The 22,167-nt window shown below is 46.6% G+C and overlaps 1 protein-coding gene across 1 annotated transcript; it reads right to left on the bottom strand.

Moving 5' to 3' along the window:
• Window positions 1–756: 756 nt before the first annotated feature.
• LOC132765299 (zinc finger protein 436-like) lies at window positions 757–14,662 on the bottom strand. The gene is made up of 5 exons (XM_067465194.1): window positions 14,599–14,662; window positions 12,323–13,126; window positions 10,915–10,997; window positions 6,608–6,728; window positions 757–2,402 (listed from the first exon to the last, which is right to left on the bottom strand). Exons 2-5 carry the CDS (start codon window positions 13,071–13,073, stop codon window positions 1,003–1,005), a joined length of 2,355 nt encoding a protein of 784 aa, XP_067321295.1. The 5' UTR covers window positions 13,074–13,126; window positions 14,599–14,662; the 3' UTR covers window positions 757–1,002.
• Between the last annotated feature and the right edge of the window lie 7,505 nt (window positions 14,663–22,167).

Here is a 22,167-nt window from a genome sequence, read left to right as displayed (position 1 = left end):
GGGGTTTTTCTCCTGAGTGAAGGCTTTAACACACTCCAGGCATTTAATAATAATAATAATAATAATAATAATAATAATAATAATCTTTATTTATAGTCCCGAATGGGGACTCGGAGTGGCTTACATGAGGCCAAGCCCAAACAACAAGTTACAACAGAGTAAAACCGAAAACACAAACCGAGAACACAAACAATAAACAACAACATATTGTCGAAGGCTTTCATGGCTGGAATCACTAGGTTCTTGTGGGTTTTTTCGGGCTATAGAGCCATGTTCTAGAGGCATTTCTCCTGACGTTTCGCCTGCATCTATGGCAAGCATCCTCAGAGGTAGTGAGGTGAGGATGCTTGCCATAGATGCAGGCGAAACTTCAGGAGAAGTGCCTCTAGAACATGGCTCTATAGCCCGAAAAAACCCGCAAGAACCTAATAAACAACAACATCATAATTGCATAAAACATGTGAATACCTAACAATATAAAATTACAACAAGAGCAATCACAGTGACAACGGGCGGGCTACATGTAATGATTAAAAGAAAAAAACTAATTAAAAACTAATTTAAAACTCAGGTGAGATAAAAGAGAAGCAGGTTATTTCCATGGCTTCTTTCCCACATGGGTTTTTCTTTTACTAAGTTCTTGTGGGTTTTTTTCAGGCTATATGGCCATGTTCTAGAGGCATTTCTCCTGACGTTTTGCCTGCATCTATGGCAAGCATCCTCAGAGGTGAGGTTGCTTGCCATAGATGCAGGCGAAACGTCAGGAGAAATGCCTCTAGAACATGGCCATATAGCCCAAAAAAACCCTCAAGAAGTTAGTGATTCCAGCCATGAAAGCCTTCGACAATACATTTTCTTTTACTACTTTGTGAAGCTTGTTGTGCAACTCAACTCTTTCCAAAAGGCAGGAATGTGGACAATTTCTCTTTGTAAGAACATTCCAGTAAACTTTGAGGATTGATCAGATTCCAGGCGTTTTGCCTTCTCTCCCACGTGGGCTTTTTAGTGGGCCTCGAGACTGCTCTCCAATGGAAGCTCTTCCCTCACTCCAGACATGACGTTGGTCTCATCTTCTGTACGACTATCCGGGACATTTGTGAGGTCTAATTTGTAGCCAAAACTCTTCCCACACTTTCCTGTAAGGCTGTTCTGGTGAGCTTTTAGGACACATTTCAGGCTATAACTCTTCCCGCACTCCAGGCATTTATAGGGTTTCTCTCCTCTGTGATTCATTTCATGTCCAATAAAATTGGTCTTCTCAGTAAATCCTTTTCCGCACACCAGGCAATGATATGGCTTCTCTCCTGTGTGGGTTCTTTCGTGTCTCTTCAGGGCTCCTTTCCGAAAGAAACATTTTCCACACTCCAGGCATTGATATGGCTTCTCTCCTATGTGGATGTTTTGGTGTTTACGGAGGGAATAGCTTTGACTAAAGAGTTTCCCACACTCCAGGCATTTATATGGCTTCTCTCCCAAGTGGGTGTTTTGGTGTAGACTTAGGCTCTCTCTCAAAGAGAAACTCTCCCCGCACTCCAGACATTTATAGGATTCCTCTGCTCTGTGTTTCATTTCATGTCGAATAAGACTTCTCTTATCAGAAAAACCTTTCCCACACTCCAGGCATTTATAGGGTTTCTCTCCCGTGTGGGTGTTTTGGTGTCGACTGAGGCTATCTTTTTGGGTATAGCATTTTCCACACTCCAGGCATTGATATGGCTTCAATCCCAAGTGGGTGTTTTGGTGTCTACGGAGGCTTCCTTCTTCATAAAAGGAGTTTCCACACTCCAGGCATTGATATGGCTTCAATCCCAAGTGGGTGTTTTGGTGTCTACGGAGGCTTCCTTCTTCATAAAAGGAGTTTCCACACTCCAGGCATTGATACAGCTTCTCTCTTGGGTGGTTTCTTTCATGTGTCTTGAGGTATCTTTTACGAAAGAAACATTCCCCACACTCCAGGCATTTATAGGGTTTCTCTTTCCTGTGGGTGTTTTGGTGTCTACTGAGGCTATCCTTTTGGGTGTAGCATTTTCCACACTCCAGGCATTGATACGGCTTCTCTCCTGTGTGGGTGCTTTGGTGTCTGCGCAAGCCTCCTTTTCGATGAAAGCGTTTCCCACACTTCAGGCATTTATATGGCTTCCCCACAATTTGGTGTTTCTTATTGTTTGTACTCGACGCCTCCTGGAAGAAGCCATTCTCATAGACAGGGCTGTTTCCAATCTCCCTGCTTTCATCTATTGTCTCTTCTATTGTGATTTCTCTGGTGTCGACAGGGCACTGATTCCCATCATATCCTTCTGCTTCCATTTTTGGGCTTCTTTCTTCTTCCTTATGACGTCTCTCTGTGTTCAGCCACATTATATTTGGAGCTCCCCTGTTGTCACTCTCTTGTCCATCACCACCTTGAAAGAAGAAAGACAAAAAGAAGGAAGGCGTGAGAAAATGGAACACTGAAATCAAGCAACTACTTGATTGTTCAATGTATTGTCGAAGGCTTTCATGGCTGGAATCACTACGTTCTTGTGGGTTTTTTCGGGCTACATGGCCATGTTCTAGAGGCATTTTTCTCCTGACGTTTCGCCTGCATCTATGCCAAGCATCCTCAGAGGTAGTGACGTTATGTGTGTTATGTGTGAGAGAAAGAAGAGGTGAGAATCTTCTTATGGAGGAGAGAACTTTGCCTCATCAAAGGAGAACCCCTTTGTGGAAGTTGTTGGATGATCACTCCCATCATAGTATCGTATTATCCTTGCTTGTTTGCATGCTGCAAGTTGTCTCTGGTTGCTTCTGGATCGAGAGAATCGGCCGTCTACGAAGACGTTGCCCAGGGGACGCCTGGATGTCTTGCAATCCTACGAGAAGGCTTCTCTCATGCCTCCTCCTGAGAAAAATGTATAATATCACAAAAGACTACCATCTCACCCGTCTCATAGGAAACCTGCTACAAAACAGGAGCTTTTTTGTTGAGTTCCAGGGCCAGAGAAGCAGATGGCGGAAACAGAGGAACGGCCTGCCTCAGGGAAGCCTGCTTGCTCCATCCATGTTCAACATCTACACAAATGACCAGCCACTTCCAGAAGGGACAGAGAGCTTCATCTATGCTGACGATCGTGCCATTACCGCTCAAGCAGGGAGCTTTGAGATGGTTGAACAGAAGCTCTTCGAAGCTCTAGGTGCTCTTACTGCCTATTACAGGGAAAACCAACTGATCCCTAATCCATCTAAAACACAGACATGCACCTTTCACCTTAAGAACAGACAAGCACCCTGAGCTCTGAGGATTATTACCTGGGAAGGAATCCCACTGGAGCATTGCAGCACACCCAAATACCTGGGAGTCACTTTGGACCGTGCCCTGACCTACAAGAAGCACTGCCTGAATATCAAGCAAAAAGTGGGCGCTAGAAACAACATCATACGAAAGCTGACTGGCACAACCTGGGGATCACAATCAGACACAGTGAAGACATCTGCCCTTGTGCTATGGTACTCTGCTGCTGAGTATGCATGCCCAGCGTGGAACACATCTCACCACGCTAAAACAGTGGGTGTGGTTCTTAATGAGACATGCCGCATTATCACGGGGTGTCTGCGCCCTACACCACTGGAGAAATTACACTGTCTAGCCGGTATCGCACCACCTGATATCCGCTGGGAAGTAGCAGCCAATAGTGAAAGGACCAAGGCAGAGACATCTCCAGCTCATCCCCTGTTTGGGTATCAGCCAGCACGTCAACGACTTAAATCAAGAAATAGTTTTCTAAGACCTACAGAGACACTCGCTGGAACACTCCAGCAAGCGAGAGTCCAAAAGTGGCAGGCTCAAACCCAGAACCTCAATCAATTGCTGATATCAGATGAGAGACTCCCCCCTGGGCACACAGAAGACTGGGCGACTTGGAAGGCACTGAACAGACTGCGCTCTGGCACCACGAGATGCAGAGCCAACCTCAAGAAATGGGGCTACAAAGTGGAGTCCACGACATGCGAGTGCGGAGAAGAACAAACCACTGACCACCTGCTGCAATGCAACCTGAGCCCTGCCACATGCACCATGGAGGACCAACACCAGGAGCACTCCAAGTGGCCAGATACTGGTCAAAGGACATTTAATCAACTACCAAGCTTGCAAATTTTGTATTTTATCTGTTTGTTTTTGTTTTGTTTTATTAGAAATGTAATATAATTGTCTGGTTGCCCCTGACACAATAAACAAACAAACAAATAAATAATCGTATTGTCTACAGCAATGTTTCTCAACCTTCCAATGCCGGGACCCCTTAATCCAGTTCCTCATGTTGTGGTGACCCCCAACCACAAAATTATTTTCGTTGCTACTTCATAACTGTAATTCTGCTACTGTTATGAATCGCAATGTAAATATCTGATATGGAGGGTGTATTTTCGTTCACTGGACCAAATTTGGCATGAATACTCCATATGCCCAAATGTCAATGCTGGTGGAGTTTGGGGAAAATAGAATTGACATTTGAGAGTTGTAGTTGCTGAGATTTATAGTTCACCTCTGAAACCAGCCCACAATGGATCTCCACCAAACTTGGCACATACCTACATGATCAACACTGAATACTGGTGGGGTGGGGGGGGGGGCTGTCTTTGAATTCTGTGAGATGTAGTTGACCAACACCAAAAAGGAAGAGAAGGACCGACTGAGAGATCTTCAGCCTTTTCTGCCAAAAAGGTTCCTAAGACTATCAAAAATATGTGTTTTTTGATGGTTATAGAATCCTAGAGTTGGAAGAGACCTTGTGGGCCATCCAGTCCAACCCCATTCTGCCAAGAAGCAGGAATATTGCATTCAAAGCACCCCTGACAGATGGCCATCCAGCCTCTGTTTAAAAGCTTCCAAAGAAGGAGCCTCCAACACACTCCGGGACAGAGAGTTTCACTGCTGAACGGCTCTCACAGTCAGGAAGTTCTTCCTCATGTTCAGATGGAATCTTCTTTCTTGTAGTTTGAGTCTTTGGTGACCCCTGAGGTTGAGAAACACTGGTCTACAGCAATGGTTCCTAACCCGTGGGCCGCCAGACCTAAATTAAGGTCCGTGGCCGGGGGTGCATGCCGCTGAACAAGAGGGAGAGGGAGAAAGAGAGAAGGAAGGAAGGAGGCCAATGCCATTGCCCCTTGCTCTCTCTCGACTTCCCTAGTGTCATTGGAGAGTGAGAAAGAGAAGGAGGAGGAGGAGAGAAAGGAGTCCAGTTGAACCATGCCCTCTCGCGGCTTCCTTGGTGCTGTTGGAGAATGAGAGAGAGAAGGAGAGGGAGAGAAAGGAGGCCAGTGTTAGGGAATTCTCATCTTCAGAAGAGGAAGGGGAGCAGGAAAGTGTTCAGGAATTAGAATCAGAGGATGAGGTCTTGCAAGTGCCCATATTTCTGGAAAAGGGAAAGGAAACAGAGCAAAGATGCCATTCAGCTAGAATAGTTGCTTGTCTATAAAGCTATTGTCCTCCCAACCCTGCTCTATGCCTGCGAAACGTGGACTGTCTACAGGCGTCACATGCAACTCCTGGAACGATTCCATCAGCGCTGCCTCCGGGAAATCCTGCAAATCTCTTGAGAAGATAGGCAGACAAACGTCAGCGTGCTGGAAGAAGCAAAGACCACCAGCATCGAAGCAATGGTCCTCCACCATCAACTCCGCTGGACCGGCCACGTTGTCTGGATGGCCTACCACCGTCTCCCAAAGCAGTTGCTCTACTCTGAACTCAAGAACGGAAAACGGATTGTTGGTGGGCAGGAAAAGAGATTTAAAGATGGGCTCAAAGCCAACCTTAAAAACTCTGGCATAGACACTGAGAACTGGGAAGCCATGGCCCTTGAGCACTCCAGCTGGAGGTCAGCTGTGACCAGCAGTGCTGGAGAATTTGAAGAGGCACGAATGAAGGGTGAAAGAGAGAAACGTGCCAAGAGGAAGGCGCGTCAAGCCAACCCCGACTGAGACAGCCTCCCACCTGGAAACCAATGCCCTCACTGTGGAAGAAGATGCAGATCAAGAATAGGACTCCACAGCCACCTACGGACCCACCCCCAGGACACCGAACTTGGAGGACCATCATCCTCAGACTACGAGGGATTGCCTAAGTAAGTAAGTAAGTAAGTAAGTAAGTAAGTAAGAATAGTTGTCAGAAACACCAAAGTAATTGGGAACCACCCTAGCACCTCCTGCATGGGGAATTCAGGGCTATAAATCAGAAGAAGGAGTAGTCCACTTTCACTGGTAACCAACGACTCTGATGCTTATGCCTTTGTTCCCATTTGTACTTCAAGTCTGCATTTGAGAAACTGTTTCAATGACCAATAATTCTATAGGTTTAATTGGTCATTGCCTGCAGTCTGATGTGAGACTGCTGTTTTATTTTGGACTTTATCAGAGACTTGAGTATTGTGTCTGCATTCAGACTTCTTTGCTTTTCTTTCCATTATACAACTCTCGCGGCTTCCCTGGCATCGTTGGACAGCAAGAGAGAGAAGGAGAGAAGGAAGGAATGAGCCCTTCAAGCCTGTTCTACAGCACGAAAGGATGCATAATGCAACCTGAACATACCACAAGCCACCCTACTAAAACTAAGAGGCTGAGGGATTCTTACCCAGAGAAGCCACCATCCTATAATTTTCTTCCATGACCTCCCAGTGCAGGGCTTGTTGATCCGGATCCAGGAAGGTCCACTCGTCCTCACTGAAATGTACAGCCACATCCTCAAATATCACCTGAAAGAAGAAAGTTGGACACCCAAATCATTCCTGCTTCTTCAACAAGAAGAATCCTGATCCATTCAAGCCTGAGTAAAAAATTCAAGGAGATAACTTTTAGGAGTAACCATCCCAGCCTTCCTGAGCTGGGTATTCTAAAAAAAATGAGAAGCATCATGATGGTAAGTGAATTCATGCAGTCACCTGAAACAGTTCTGGTATGTTCATGCTCTTGCCTGAAAGTGTGGATATTGTGGCATAATGAAAATCCCATGTAGTTCAAATTTTATCAGTCCACACATAGTCTTGCCAGAGAAAGAAAATATGCCACACAGATGATCAATAAAGAACAAGTTTACTCTTTGCAATGCAGAGCAACATATATATAATCATGTGAACAGTTCAACACTGCCTGAATATCAAGCAAAAAGTGGGTGCTAGAAACAATATCATACGAAAGCTGACTGGCACAACCTGGGGATCACAACTAGACACAGTGAAGACATCTGCCCTTGCACTATGCTACTCTGCTGCTGAGTACGCATGCCCAGTGTGGAACACATCTCACCACACTAACATAGTGGATGTGGCTCTTAATGAGACATGCCGCATTATCACGGGGTGTCTGCGCCCCACCCCACTGGAGAAATTACACTGCTTAGCCGGTATTACATCCCCTGACATCCGTCGGGAAGTTGCAGCCAATAGTGAAAGGACCAAGGCAGTGACATCCCCTGTTTGGGTATCAGCCAGCACGTCAATGACTTACATCTAGAAATAGTTTTCTAAGATCTACAGAGACACTTGCTGGAACACCTCAGCAAGCAAGAGTCCAAAAGTGGCAGGCTCAAATCCAGAACCTCAACCAATGGCTGATACCAAATGAGAGACTCCCCCCTGGGCACAGATGACTGGGCGACTTGGAAGGCGCTGAACAGACTGCGTTCTGGCACCATGAGATGCAGAGCCAACCTTCAGAAATGCGGCCACAAAGTGGAATCCACGACATGCGAGTGTGGAGAAGAGCAAACCACTGACCCCCTGCTGCAATGCACCCTGAGCCCTGTCACATGCACAATGGAGGACCTTCTTGCAGCAACACCAGAAGCACTCCAAGTGGCCAGAGACTGGTCAAAGGACATTTAATCAACTACCAAACTCGCAAATTCTGTATTTTGTCTGTTTGTTTGTTTTGTTCTGTTAGAAATGTAATACAATTGACTGGTTGCCCTGACACGACAAAAAAAAAATGTGAACAGTTGTATTGACTCACTCAATGTCCTTTGAGAGAGATATAAATGTATTGTCGAAAGCTTTCATGGTTGGAATCACTGGGTTGTTGTCATTTTTTTCGGGCTATATGGCCATGTTCTAGAGGCATTCTCTCCTGACGTTTCGCCTGCATCTATGGCAAGCATCCTCAGAGATTGTGAGGTCACAACCTCTGAGGATGCTTGCCATAGATGCAGGCGAAAAGTCAGGAGAGAATGCCTCTAGAATATGGCCATATAGCCCGAAAAAAACTACCACAACCCAGAGATATACTGTACATACTTGAGTATAAGCCAACGCGGATATAAGCTGGGTCACTTAATTTTACCACAAAAACTGGGAAAATGGATTGACTCAAGTTTAAGCCGAGGGTGAGAAATTCAGAAGCTACTGGTACATTTCAAAATGAAAATAGATACCAATAAAATTACATTAATTGAGGCATCAGTAGGTTAATTTTTTTTAAATATTTATAAAAAATTGTAATTTAAGATAAGATTGCCCTAACCTTCAATGTTTTTAATTTGTCGTGTCAGGGTAACCAGTCAATTGTATTACATTTCTAACAGAACAAAACAAACAAACAAACAGACAAAATACAAAATTTGTGAGTTTGGTAGTTGATTAAATGTCCTTTGACCGGTATCTGGCCACTTGGAGTGCCTCTGGTGTTGCCGCAAGAAGGTCCTTCATTGTGCATGTGGCGGGGCTCAGGTTGCATTGCAGCAGGTGGTCAGTGGTTTGCTCTTCTCCGCACTTGCAGGTCGTGGATTCCACTTTGTGGCCCCTTTTCTTGAGGTTGGCTCTGCATCTCGTGGTGCCAGAGCGCAGTCTGTTCAGCGCCTTTCAAGTCGCCATCTTCTGTGTGCCCAGGGGGGAGTCTCTCATCTGGTATTTGCCATTGATTGAGGTTCTGGGTTTGAGCCTGCCACCTTTGGACTCTCACTTGCTGAGGTGTTCCAGCTAGTGTCTCTGTAGATCTTAGAAAACTATTTCTAGATTTAAGTCATTTAAGCCCTAAACGGTTTGGGACCCGCCTACCTGTTTGACCGCATCTCCATATATGAACCCACACGTTCCCTTCGATCATCTGGAGAGGCCCTGCTCACGATCCCACCTGCGTCGCAAGCGCGTTTGGTGGGGACGGGGGACAAGGCCTTCTCTGTGGTGGCCCCCGACTCTGGAACTCTCTCCCCAAGGACATCAGACAAGCCCCAACGCTGGCAATCTTTAGGAAGAGCCTGAAGACCTGGCTGTTCCAGTGTGCCTTTCCAGAATAGAAAACTCCTGGCATCATGTCCCAAATGCACTTTGTTAGAGACTAGGATTGTCTGCACATTGCACCTACCGCCAAAAACTTCTACATACCTCCTGTCAAGTTCAGCACTTTTAAATTTTGTCCATTACATTTGGCCCGGTCTTTTAGATTTTAAATGCGTCATGGTGTCATTGTTTTTAGTGTTTTATTGTTTTGCTTGATGTTTTATTATTTGCTTATGAGTTTCACTGTTATATTTGTATGTTGTTGTATTGTCGAAGGCTTTCATGGCTGGAATCACTAGGTTCTTGTGGGTTTTTTCGGGCTATAGAGCCATGTTCTAGAGGCATTTCTCCTGACGTTTCGCCTGCATCTATGGCAAGCATCCTCAGAGGTTGTGAGGTCTGTTGGAAGTAGGAAAAATGGAAGCACCATTAAAGCCTTGGCAGACCGTGCAAAAAGAATCTGCGAAGCCCACCTCCTCCAAGATGAACTGAACCACCTCAACTGGGCTCTCCAGGCCAATGGAGACTCCACCTCAGACATCAGAAGAGCTGCAAGGCAATCGAGAACAAGCCACGAAGATCCACCCAGAGGAAAAGTTTTCTTGCCATACTTCAAGGGAACCACTGACCGCATAGGGAAACTGATGAGGAAACACAACATACAAACAATCTACAAACCCACCAAGAAAATCCAACCAATGCTACGTTCAGCAAAGGACAAGAGGGATCCTCTCACCTCTGCAGGAGTCTCCCGTATACCATGCAGCTGTGGACAAGAAGTCTACATAGGGACCACCAAACGCAACATTGCCCAGACACGCATCAAGGAACATGAAAGGCACTGCAGACTCCTTCAACCAGAGAAATCAGCCATAGCAGAGCACACGATGAACCAACCTGGACACAGCATATTATTTGAGAACACAGAAATGCTGGACCACACCAACAACCACCATGTCAGACTACACAGAGAAGCCATTGAAATACACAAGCATGTGGACAATTTCAACAGAAAGGAAGAGACCATGAAAATGAACAAAATCTGGCTACCAATATTAAAAAACTCTAAAATTATAACAGCTAAACAACAGAGAGGAAAAAACCAGGCACAGATTAACACCTCCCAGCAACAGATTTTCCCAGGCTCAGGAAGGCCTTCAAATGCTAATGAAGGTGATCAGCTAAACATTCACACCTAACTGCAGCAGGGAAGAGCTCCTTGCCCCACCCCAGCCATTCCACAGATATATAAACCCATTGTCCTAATTCCAACAGACCTCACAACCTCTGAGGATGCTTGCCATAGATGCAGGCGAAACGTCAGGAGAAATGCCTCTAGAACATGGCTCTATAGCCCGAAAAAACCCACAAGAACCTTTGTATGTTGTTGTTTGTTGGCGACCTTGGCCTTTGTAAGCCACATCGAGTCCTTCGGGAGATTTTGCGGGGTATAAATAAAGATAATAATAATAATAATAATAATAATAATAATCTGAAGGGGAAGGTACTGTGTGAGCCTTAGTGGAAGGAAAAGGACTTCAGGAACAGCGTTCTGGGGTCTCTTCAGAGGAAACTTGGGCAGAAGGAGGAGAAAAGCAAGTTTGAGTCCAGTATGGTCAGGGGCATTTCCACAATTACCTCCAGTTCATTTCGGGTGTCATCTCTTTACCTGATCTTGCTGAATGGATGCCATTTCTTCTGCATCGGAAAGAGCGGAGCTGCCAGGTGTTCCCAGCACCCTTGGCTCGTCTCCTGTGAAATGGAAAAAAACAGGAAGTGAAGCTGAGTTGTTTATTGTCGAAGGCTTTCATGGCCGGAATCACTGGGTTGTTGTAGGTTTTTTCGGGCTATATGGCCATGGCCTAGAGGCATTCTCTCCTGACGTTTCGCCTGCATCTAAGGCAAGCAACGGCTGCTCTGGCCAGAGCAAAGACAGAAGGGAGCAGAAGACATTTCCATCTTGTCTTTACTAATAATATAATATAGTATATTCTATATACATATAATATTTATAATATTATAATGTAATACAATATAATACTAGTAATAATAATTCGATATTATAATTATAATTATATATTTACATTACATGTAATATTACTAATAATATTACAATATAATGGTATAGTGCAATATAGTAATCTATATATATAAATCTGTTAGGTTGGTTCAACTGGACAGCAAAACTCACAAACCCCCCAACGAAACTTAATCAAAATTCCCATGCCCATAACACAACCCACAAGGTACAAACATATCTACTCAAAATGAAAAACAACACAACAACACACTCACAAAACGGCAAAACAACAAAACTCAAAAAAACCCCAACGAAACTTAACCAAAATTCCCATGCCCATAACACAACCCACAAGGTACAAACATATCTACTCAAAATGAAAAACAACACAACAACACACTCACAAAACGGCAAAACAACAAAACTCAAAAAACCCCAACGAAACTTAACCAAAATTCCCACGCCCATAACACAACCCACAAGGTACAAACATATCTACTCACAATGAAAAACAACACAACAACACACTCACAAAACGGCAAAACAACAAAACTCAAAAAACCCCAACGAAACTTAACCAAAATTCCCACGCCCATAACACAACCCACAAGGTACAAACATATCTACTCACAATGAAAAACAACACAACAACACACTCACAAAACGGCAAAACAACTGAGCATGCGCATTGGTGCCCAGCCGCAGAAGAGAAAGAAAAAGGGGGAAGGAAGGAAAGAGGTAGAGAAGGAAGAAATGAGAGACAGAGGGAGGGAAAGAAAAAGGGGGAAGGAAGGAAGGAGAGAAGGAAAGAAAAAAGGGAATGAAGGAAGGAAAGAGGGAGTTGAAGGAAGGGCGAAGATGTAGAGAAAGAGGGAGGGAAGGAAAGAAGGAAAGAAAGAAGGAAGAAAAGAGACCAGAAGAGAAAGAAAAAGGGGGAAGGAAGGAGAGAAGAAAAAAGGGAATGAAGGAAGGAAACATGTATTTGGGGACACAACAACAGACCCGACATTTGGGGTATCCTTGAGAGCGAGGAACCAACCAAATGAAGACATCTTACCTAATGGAGACTCTCCTGTGTTGTCCTCTAGTTCAACCCAGCCAGAAGATAATATATTCCTGGTATCCCATGGGACCTCCTGGGCCTGAAGGACCTCTCTCTCCTGCCGCTCTTCCTGCAGTGCGTTCCCCTCTTCTGCCCGACTCAGGAGGAATCCTTCAGCCAAGGCCACGGCCTGGGAGCTGGTCTCTGCCCCACATTCCCTCACCCAGCGCTCCATCTCTGCAGGAAGGACGGCTAGGAACTGCTCCAGGATCACCAGGTCCAGCATCTCCGCCTTTGTATGTTTCTTGGGTTTCAGCCACTGGCAACAGAGAAAGTGGAGGTAGCTGCAGACCTCTCGTGGCCCCAAGACCTCCTCATAGCAGAAGCGTCGGAAGCGTTGGCCCTGAAGGTCTGCAGTGAAGGCCTTCTCCTCTAGATCATCCTTTGTTCTCTCCCAGAATCCAACTCTTCTCCTGTCCCACGTTATATTGGGATCTCTTCCTCCTTTGGGGCTGGTCTGGTGTGGCTCCTCAACCATCACTCTGGGATCCAAAACAGCTTCCATCTCTTGGGGCCCCAAGGCCTTCTGGAAGCGGAAGCGCCAGAAGCGTTGGCGCTGAAGGTGTGCACGGAAGGCCTTCTCCTCCAGGGCATCCTGAGCCATTCTGTCTGGGAACCCAACACTTCTCCTGCCCCACATTTCATGGGGCTCTCTTCCCTCTTCGGGGCTGGTCTGGACGGCCTCCATCTCCACTCTGGGCTCCATCTGGGCTGAAGAACCTCTTCCCTTCTCTATCTGAAGATGTCACAAAGCCAAGGCTACGCAAGACAAAGGGAAGATAAAGGCCAGGTTAATGATCTACCACCCTCAAGAGATTACAGGCTTCCTTGTAAGACAAGCAAAGCCCTGGCAGCTTAGAGCAAACTTCATGATAGAATCATAGAATCAAAGAGTTGGAAGACACCTCATGGGCCATCCAGTCCAACCCCATTCTGCCAAGAAGCAGGAATATTGCATTCAAATCACCCCTGACAGATGGCCATCCAGCCTCTGTTTAAAAGCTTCCAAAGGAGGAGCCTCCACCACACTCTGGGGCAGAGAGTTCCACTGCTGAACGGTTCTCACAGTCAGGAAGTTCTTCCTTGTGTTCTGATGGAATCTCCTCTCTTGTAGTTTGAAGCCTTTGTTCCATTGAAACCCCTCAACCCCCTCTTTCCTCCCTGGTCTCCCAGTTAGACTTTGGAGGCCTGGATGTCCTTCCTGCCTCCCCTCCTCTTAGCCTTCTCTTCTGCAGGCTAAACATGCCCAGCTCTTTCAGCCGCTCCTCATAGGGGTTGTTCTCCAGACCCTAGAGAGAAGAAGCCCCTCAACTCCCTCTTTCCTCCCTAGTCTCCTTTCTCTCCAAGTTAGACTTTGGAGGCCTGGATGTTCTTCCTGCCTCAGCTCTGCCTCCCTCCCTCCTCTCAGCCTTCTCTTCTGCAGGCTAAACATGCCCAGCTCTTTCAGCCGCTCCTCATAGGGGTTGTTGAAGAAGCCCCTCAACCTCTCTTTCCTCCTTGATCTCCTTTCCCTCCCTGATCTCCTTTCCCTCCCATCCTTCTCTGGTCTCCAAGTTAGACTTTGGAAGCCTGGATGTTCTTCCTGCCTCTCCTCTTCTTCTGCGGGCTAAATATGCCCAGCTCTTTCAGCCACTCCTCATAGGGGTTGTTCTCCAGATCTTTGAGAGAAAAAGCCCCTTGACTTCTCTTTCCTCCCTGGTCTCCTTTCCCTCCAGCCCTTGCCTGGTCTCCCAGTTAGACTTTGGAGGCCTCAGGCTAAACATGTGCAGCTCTTTCAGCCGCTCCTCATAGGGGTTGTTCTCCAGACGTTTAAGAGAAGAAGCCCCTCAACCCCCTCTTTCCTCCCTAGTCTCCTTTCTCTCCAAGTTAGACTTTGGAGGCCTGGATGTTCTTCCTGCCTCCCCTCCTCCCTTCCTCTCTTTCCTTCCCTTTGGAGCCTTGGAGGCCCTTCTTCTCCTTCTTCTCCAGGCTGAGAGGAAGGCTCCAGGAGGGGGGGGAGGGAAGGGGCCCAACTGCAGAGCCCACCCCCAGCCCTCCTCATGTCCTGAGCTTCCTGGGAGTTGTAGTCCACAGCCCTGCCCCACGTTCTTCCCATCTCCCTGGAGGCATTCCCCTATCCCCTCCCCTTCCCCACTCCAGATCTGAGGCATCCTCTAAATACTGAACATTGAGGCCTCACCACACAGCCTTGAGAGGAAAAATGTGGGGAAAGGAGTGAGTGCAGGTCCTACCCTCTTCCCAGCTTTCTGCCTCTGCAACTCTTCTTCCAAGGGACCGGCTGCTGTTGTGGGCGGGGCCTCTTCTTCCCTGGCCACGCCCCTTCCCCTCCCTCTTCCCCCCTCCCCTTCCCCTCTCTAGAGCTGAGGCATCCTCTAAATATTGAACATTGAGGCCTCACCCTACGACCTTGAGAGGAAAAAGTGGGGAAAGAAGCGAGTCCAGATCCTATCCTCTCTGTCTGCTTCTGTTTCTGCAACTCTTCCTCCATGAGACTGGCTGCTACTGTGGGTGGGGCCTCTTCTCCCCTGTCACACCCCTTTCCCCTCCCTCTTCTCTTCCTTCCTCTTGGGATCCCGCCCTTGGCCCTCCCTGCCCTTCTGTCCCTTTGGGGCTCTGAAGGGACAGGCACCCTCTCCCTCCCCCTTGGCCCTCATCCTGGGGATGCCCCCTCCCTAGAAAGAATCAAAGAGTTGGAAGAGACCTCATGGGCCATCCAGTCCAACCCCTTTCTGCCAAGAAGCAGGAATATTGTATTGTCGAAGGCTTTCATGGCTGGAATCACTAGGTTCTTGTAGGTTTTTTCGGGCTATAGGGCCATGTTCTAGAGGCATTTTCTCCTGACGTTTCACCTGCATCTGTGGCAAGCATCCTCAGAGGTAGTGAGGTCTGTTGGAAATAGGAAAATGGGTTTATATATCTGTGGAATGGCTGGGGTGGGGCAAAGAGCTTTTCTCTGCTGGAGCTAGGTGTGAATGTTTCAGCTGACCACCTTCATTAGCATTTGAAGGCTTGGCTGAGCCTGGGAAAATGTTCTGTTGAGAGGTGTTAAGATGTGCCTGGTTGTTTCCTCTCTGCTGTTTTGCTCTAGTAGTCCAGCATTTCTGTGTTCTCAAATAATATGCTGTGTCCACTCCAACAACCACCATGTCAGACTACACAGAGAAGCCATTGAAATCCACAAGCATGTGGACAATTTCAACAGAAAGGAGGAAACCATGAAAATGAACAAAATCTGGCTACCAGTATTAAAAAAACTCTAAAATTATAACAGCAAAACAACAGAGAGGAAACAACCAGGCACATCTTAACACCTCTCAACAGAACATTTTCCCAGGCTCAGCCAAGCCTTCACATGCTAATGAAGGTGGTCAGCTGAAACATTCACACCTAGCTCCAGCAGAGAAGAGCTCTTTGCCCCACCCCAGCCATTCCACAGATATATAAACCCATTGTCCTAATTCCAACAGACCTCACTACCTCTGAGGATGCTTGCCATAGATGCAGGCGAAACGTCAGGAGAAATGCCCCTAGAACATGGCCCTATAGCCCGAAAAAACCTACAAAAACCAGCAGGAATATTGCATTCAAATCACCCCTGACAGATGCCCATCCAGCCTCTGTTTAAAAGCTTCCAAAGAAGGAGCCTCCACCACACTCCGGGGCAGAGAGTTCCACTGCTGAACGGCTCTCACAGTCAGGAAGTTCTTCCTCATGTTCAGATGGAATCTCCTCTCTTGTAGTTTGAAGCCATTGTTCCCTTGCGTCCTAGTCTCCAAGGAAGCAGAAAACAAGCTTGCCCCCTCCTCCCTGTGGCTTCCTCTCACATATTTATACTTTGGCTATCATGTATCAGGGGCCGACCAAGAACAAGATGGATGGATGACATCCTTGAAGTGACTGGACTGACCTTTGAAGGAGCTGGGGGTGGTGACGGCCGACAGGGAGCTCTGGTGTGGGCTGGTCCATGAGGTCACAAAGAGTCGGAGACGACTGAACAAATGAACAACATCATATCTTCTCTCAGCCTTCTCTTCTTCAGGCTAAACATGCCCAGCTCCTTAAGCCGCTCCTCATAGGGCTTGTTCTCCAGACCCTTGATCATTTTAGTCGTCCTCTCTCTCTGGACACATTCCAGCTTGTCAATCTCTCTCTTGAATTGTGGTGCCCAGAATTGGACACAATATTCCAGGTGTGGTCTAACCAAGGCGGAATAGAGAATGGGTAGCATGACTTCCCTAGATCTAGACACTATGCTCCTCTTGATGCAGGCCAAAATCCCATTGGCTTTTTTTGCCGCCACATCACATTGTTGGCTCATGTTTAACTTGTTGTCCACGAGGACTCCAACAAGTTAAACATGAGCCAAGGAAAAGCAGAGAGAGAGAGATAGACAGAAGCAGAGAGAGAGGGAAACAGGCACCCTTTGGTCATCTGCTTCCATCCCCTTTTTCCTCCAACATCCTGGTTTCAGGCATGTTGTGTGTTCAGGGAAACTAGTTGAGCAAGGCCTCCCTCCAATGCAAGCTCTGCTGGTGCCTGTAGATTGCGCTTGTTGGAAATAACAACCTTCCAAGCCTCCTTACTTTACTTACTCTCCACAAAAGCCAACATTGACACTGAAATTCAACACTGCCTGAGCTCTGCGAGTGCAGCAGAGTGTGGAGTGTGGTGGAGGCTCCTTCTTTGGAAGCTGTCAGGGGTGCTTTGAATGCAATATTCCTGCTTCTTGGCAGAATGAGGTTGGACTGGATGGCCCATGAGGACTCTTCCCACTCTAGGATTCTATGATTCCCAATTCTGGGCCCCACAATTCCAATTCTGGGCCCCACAATTGCAGAGAGATATTGACAAGCTGGAATGTGTCCAGAGGGGAGCGACTAAAATGATAAAAGGTCTGGAGAACAAGCCCTATGAGGAGCGGCTTAAGGAGCTGGGCATGTTTAGCCTGAAGAAGAGAAGGCTGAGAGGAGATATGATAGCCATGTATAAATATGTGAGAGGAAGCCACAGGGAGGAGGGAGCAAGCTTGTTTTCTGCTTCCTTGGAGACTAGGACGCAATGGAACAATGGCTTCAAACTACAAGAGAGGAGATTCCATCTGAACATGAGGAAGAACTTCCTGACTGTGAGAGCCGTTCAGCAGTGGAACTCTCTGCCCCAGAGTGTGGTGGAGGCTCCTTCTTTGGAAGCTTTTAAACAGAGGCTGGATGGCCATCTGTCAGGGGTGCTTTGAATGCAATATTCCTGCTTCTTGGCAGGGGGTTGGACTGGATGGCCCATGAGGTCTCTTCCAACTCTTTGATTCTGTGATTCTATGAAATTCAACACCGCCTGAGCTCTGCGAGTGCAGCAGAGTGTGGAGTTTGGTGGAGGCTACTTCTTTGGAAGCTGTCAGGGGTGCTTTGAATGCAATATTCCTGCTTCTTGGCAGAATGAGGTTGGACTGGATGGCCCATGAGGTCTCTTCCCACTCTAGGATTCTATGATTCTACTTACTTAGGCGATCCCTCCTTGACCGAGGATGATGGTCCTCCAAGATTGGTGTCCTGAGGGTGACTGTGGAGCCCTATTCTTGACCCACGTGTTCTCCTGAGAGAGACGTGATTTAGAAAAATGAATTCCCAATCATTACATGTCCCAAAAGCCCTGTCTATAGAGAAAAACCTTGCTTGATAGATACAGCTGATGCATAGAAAAAGTTAGCAAAGAGAAAGAATGATTGCTCTCTGTGTTCTTTGCTCAGTAAAAGATACAAGTAGTAAGTCACTCCCTCACTCCCTTGATTTTCCCAGCCGTGGAAGAAATGCAACTCGCACATAGATAAGCCGACCTGACGTTCAACAACTCAGGGTCAGAGATTTCAACAGAACCATTGTTATAGGCTTTTGCTGTCAGTAACACAGAAGAACCAATAAGATTCCTAATTGTCTGACATAACCAATGAGATGATTGATTTCCATGTACCAATCAAACTGTTTTAATGAAAGTCATAAATAATCAATGCAACCAACTTTAGGTGGGACAAACCCCTTTATTGCATTTCTATATGCATGTTTGTCACTATTGCTTTAGCTGCACAATAAATAGCATTTTGCAGTTTTAAAGATTCAACTTTCGTGGTGTCCTTCCTCGCCTTCCTTGGGAAGGGGCAATCTGCTCTTGGATTTTGGATTTAGAATCATAGAATCATAGAATCAAAGAGGTTGGAAGAGACCTCATGGGCCATCCAGTCCAACCCCATTCTGCCAAGAAGCAGGAATATTGCATTCAAATCAGCCCTGACAGATGGCCATCCAGCCTCTGCTTAAAAGCTTCCAAAGAGGGAGCCTCCACCACACTCCGGGGCAGAGAGTTCCACTGCTGAACGGCTCTCACAGTCAGGAAGTTCTTCCTCATGTTCAGATGGAATCTCCTCTCTTGTAGTTTGAAGCCATTGTTCCATTGCGTCCTAGTCTCCAAGGAAACAGAAAATAAGCTTGCTCCCTCCTCCCTGTGGCTTCCTCTCACATATTTATACATGGCTATCATATCTCCTCTCAGCCTTCTCTTCTTCAGGCTAAACATGCCCAGTTCCCTAAGCCGCTCCTCGTAGGGCTTGTTCTCCAGACCCTTGATCATTTTAGTCGCCCTCCTCTGGACACATTCCAGCTTGTCAATATCTCTCTTGAATTGTGGTGCCCAGAATTGGACACAATATTCCAGATGTGGTCTAACCAAAGCAGAATAGAGGGGTAGCATTACTTCCCTAGATCTAGACACTATGCTCCTCTTGATGCAGGCCAAAATCCCATTGGCTTTTTTTGCTGCCACATCACATTGTTGGCTCATGTTTAACTTGTTGTCCACGAGGACTCCAAGATCTTTTTCACACGTACTGCTCTCGAGCCAGGCATTGTGGATTATCTTGGTCGTTCTTGCCCCTACACTCCCACAGTGGTTTCCAGGTAGAAGGCGGTCCCGGTCGGAGTTGGCTTGACGCGCCTTCCTCTTGGCACGTTTCTCTCTTTCGCCCTCCATTCGTTCCTCTTCAAATTCTACAGCACTGCTGGTCCCAGCTGACCTCCAGCTGGTGCGCTCAAGGGCCAGGGCTTCCCAGTTCTCGGTGTCTATGCCTGAGTTTTTAAGATTGGCTTTGAGCCCATCTTTGAATCTCTTTTCCTGTGCTCCAACATTTTGTTTTCCATTTTTGAGTTCAGAGTAGAGCAACTGCTTTGGGAGATGGTGATTTTTGGACATTCAGACAAAGTGGCCGGTCCAGCAGAGTTGAACTCCAATATGCTGGTGACAACGTTGTCTGTGCACATTCAGAAGACGACTCTAAACACCTTCACAAAAACATACAAGAAGCTTGGTCTCTTATTGAACATTGAGAAAACCAAAGTGCTCTTCCAGTGCACACCAACCAACCCATCTGCAATGCCAGAAATACAGCTTAATGGTGTAACGTTAGAAAATGTTGACCATTTCCACCAGTCAACATTTCCACCAAAGTCAAAATTGACACTGAAATACAACACCGCCTGAACTCTGCAACTGAAGATTTTTTCCAAATGAAGCAGTGTTTGAGGACCGGGACATCCGAAGGGATACCAAGAGGCTTGTTTATAAAGCTATTGTCCTCCCAACCCTGCTATATGCCTGCGAAACATGGACTGTCTACAGACGTCACATGCAACTCCTGGAATGATTCCATCAGCGCTGCCTCCGGAAAATCCTGCAAATCTCTTGGGAAGACAAGCGGACAAATGTCAGTGTGCTGGAAGAAGCAAAGACCACCAGCATTGAAGCAATGGTCCTCCGCCATCAACTCCACTGGACTGGCCACGTTGTCCGGATGCCCGACCACCGTCTCCCAAAGCAGTTGCTCTACTCCGAACTCAAGAACGGAAAACAGGAATGTTGGAGGACAGAAAAAAAGATTCAAAGATGGGCTCAAAGCCAACCTTAAAAACTCTGGCATAGACACTGAGAACTAGGAAGCCTGAGCTCTGCAAGTACAGTTTTTCCGAATGAAGCACAGAGTGTTTGAGGACCGGGACGTCCATAGAGAGACCAAGTTACTGGTTTATAAAGCTATTGTCCTCCCAACCCTGCTATACATTGCGAGAACGTGGACAGTCTACAGACGTCACATGCAACTCCACAGTCACCTACAGACCCACCGATCTTGGAAGACAATCCTACTCAGACAACGAGGGATCGCCTAAGTAAGTACAGCCACACTCTCTCTGCTTGCTAGCTGAGAATGCTGTTAATTATCCTGTCTTGTATTTTTAAATACTCTGATATTTTGCGAAATCTCCCTAACAAAAAAACTTGTCAAGGAATGGGAAACTGGTGGAGTGAAAGATAAGGAAGTGGCACCCATTCCTATATATATGTGTGTGTATGTGTGTAAGACAGTATGCCTGTTCCATCTTCCAGGAGCATAGTTTGCATTACCTTTTAGTTGCATGGGATAGTGTTCTTTTGCATTTCCCCAGGACTGCTACAGACCCAGCAGCACCCTGGAAGTTAAACAGTATCAGAGTCTGCAAAGCCAGACTGCAGGCTCTCTGCAGTTATTGGTTTAGAAAAGTATCTCTTTGGGTTAGGAGTCCGCCATTTTTCCTGGGTTGAGATCTCCATTTTGAAATCTCCTCTGCCTCCTTCAGTAGAGAAGAAAGCTTCAGATGTGCTGTTGGTCAGGCAGGGAGCTCTGAGAAAACCATTGTAAGAACGATTGAGTTATTTAGATAGAGAAGCTGATTGAGTTATCTAGGTAGAGAAGCTGATTGAGTTATTTAGAGAAGCTGATTGAGTTATTTAGAGAAGCTGATTGAGAAATAGATAGAAAGATGAATTTAGTGATTGAGATACTATAGTGATTGAGCAACTGAGTTATAGATAGATATTGAGTTATTGAGCAGTATTTGCTTCATCTCCAAAACTGACCTTCGGCTGGAATAGGGAAGGCCTACACTTTCTAACTTTTTGGAGGAAAGTTCTGAGAGTGCCTTGGGCTGCGAGAAGATCCAACCAGTCCATCCTCCAGGAAATAAAGCCCGACTGCTCATTGGAGGGAAGGATACTAGAGACAAAGTTGAAGTCCTTTGGCCACATCATGAGGAGACAGCAAAGCCTAGAGAAGACAATGATGCTGGGGAAAGTGGAAGGTAAAAGGAAGAGGGGCCGACCAAGGGCAAGATGGATTGGCATCCTTGAAGTGACTGGACTGACCTTGAAGGAGCTGGGGGTGGTGACGGCCGACAGAGAGCTCTGGCGTGAGCTGGCCCATGAGGTCACGAAGAGTCGGGAACGAATGAACAACAACACGCTTTCTAAAAGATAGTGGCTCAGGGTTGGGGTAAAAAGATCTCAGGATTTTTTCTACCATTTGGATAAAGGCACCTCAGTAACTGAAGGAAAAGGAAAGAAAGATCATCTCTATGGTTTCACCAATTGACTGTAAGTTTGATAAGCTGTGCCGAGTCTGCAAGGACTTTGAGAAATAAATATTCTGTTTTGGTGTTCAAAACTTGTAGTAGCCTCAGTTGCTGGGAATCTCAAGCTTCTAAAGAAAGACCCCCGCGGTCCGCCCAGATAAAGAGAGAAGCACATGTTAGTTTTATTTTTATAGGGTCTGGGTGTGACGGCACAATGCCAAAGGCAGCAGGTTCTGTCTGATTTTGGAAGCTAAACAGGGTCAACTCGGGTTAGTATTTGGATCCTGAGGGACTTCACCTCTGCCTTTCTCTGAGGCTGAGAGAGTGTCTCTTGCTCCAGGCACACCAGTGGGTTTCCAAGGCGAATTCGGGCTG

The sequence above is a fragment of the Anolis sagrei genome, chromosome 2 (assembly GCF_037176765.1).
Source record: "Anolis sagrei isolate rAnoSag1 chromosome 2, rAnoSag1.mat, whole genome shotgun sequence".
In the NCBI taxonomy this organism is placed as follows: domain Eukaryota; kingdom Metazoa; phylum Chordata; class Lepidosauria; order Squamata; family Dactyloidae; genus Anolis; species Anolis sagrei.
The sequence above is the reverse complement of the archived record's forward strand: the minus strand, read 5'-3'. Positions and strand labels throughout refer to the sequence as shown.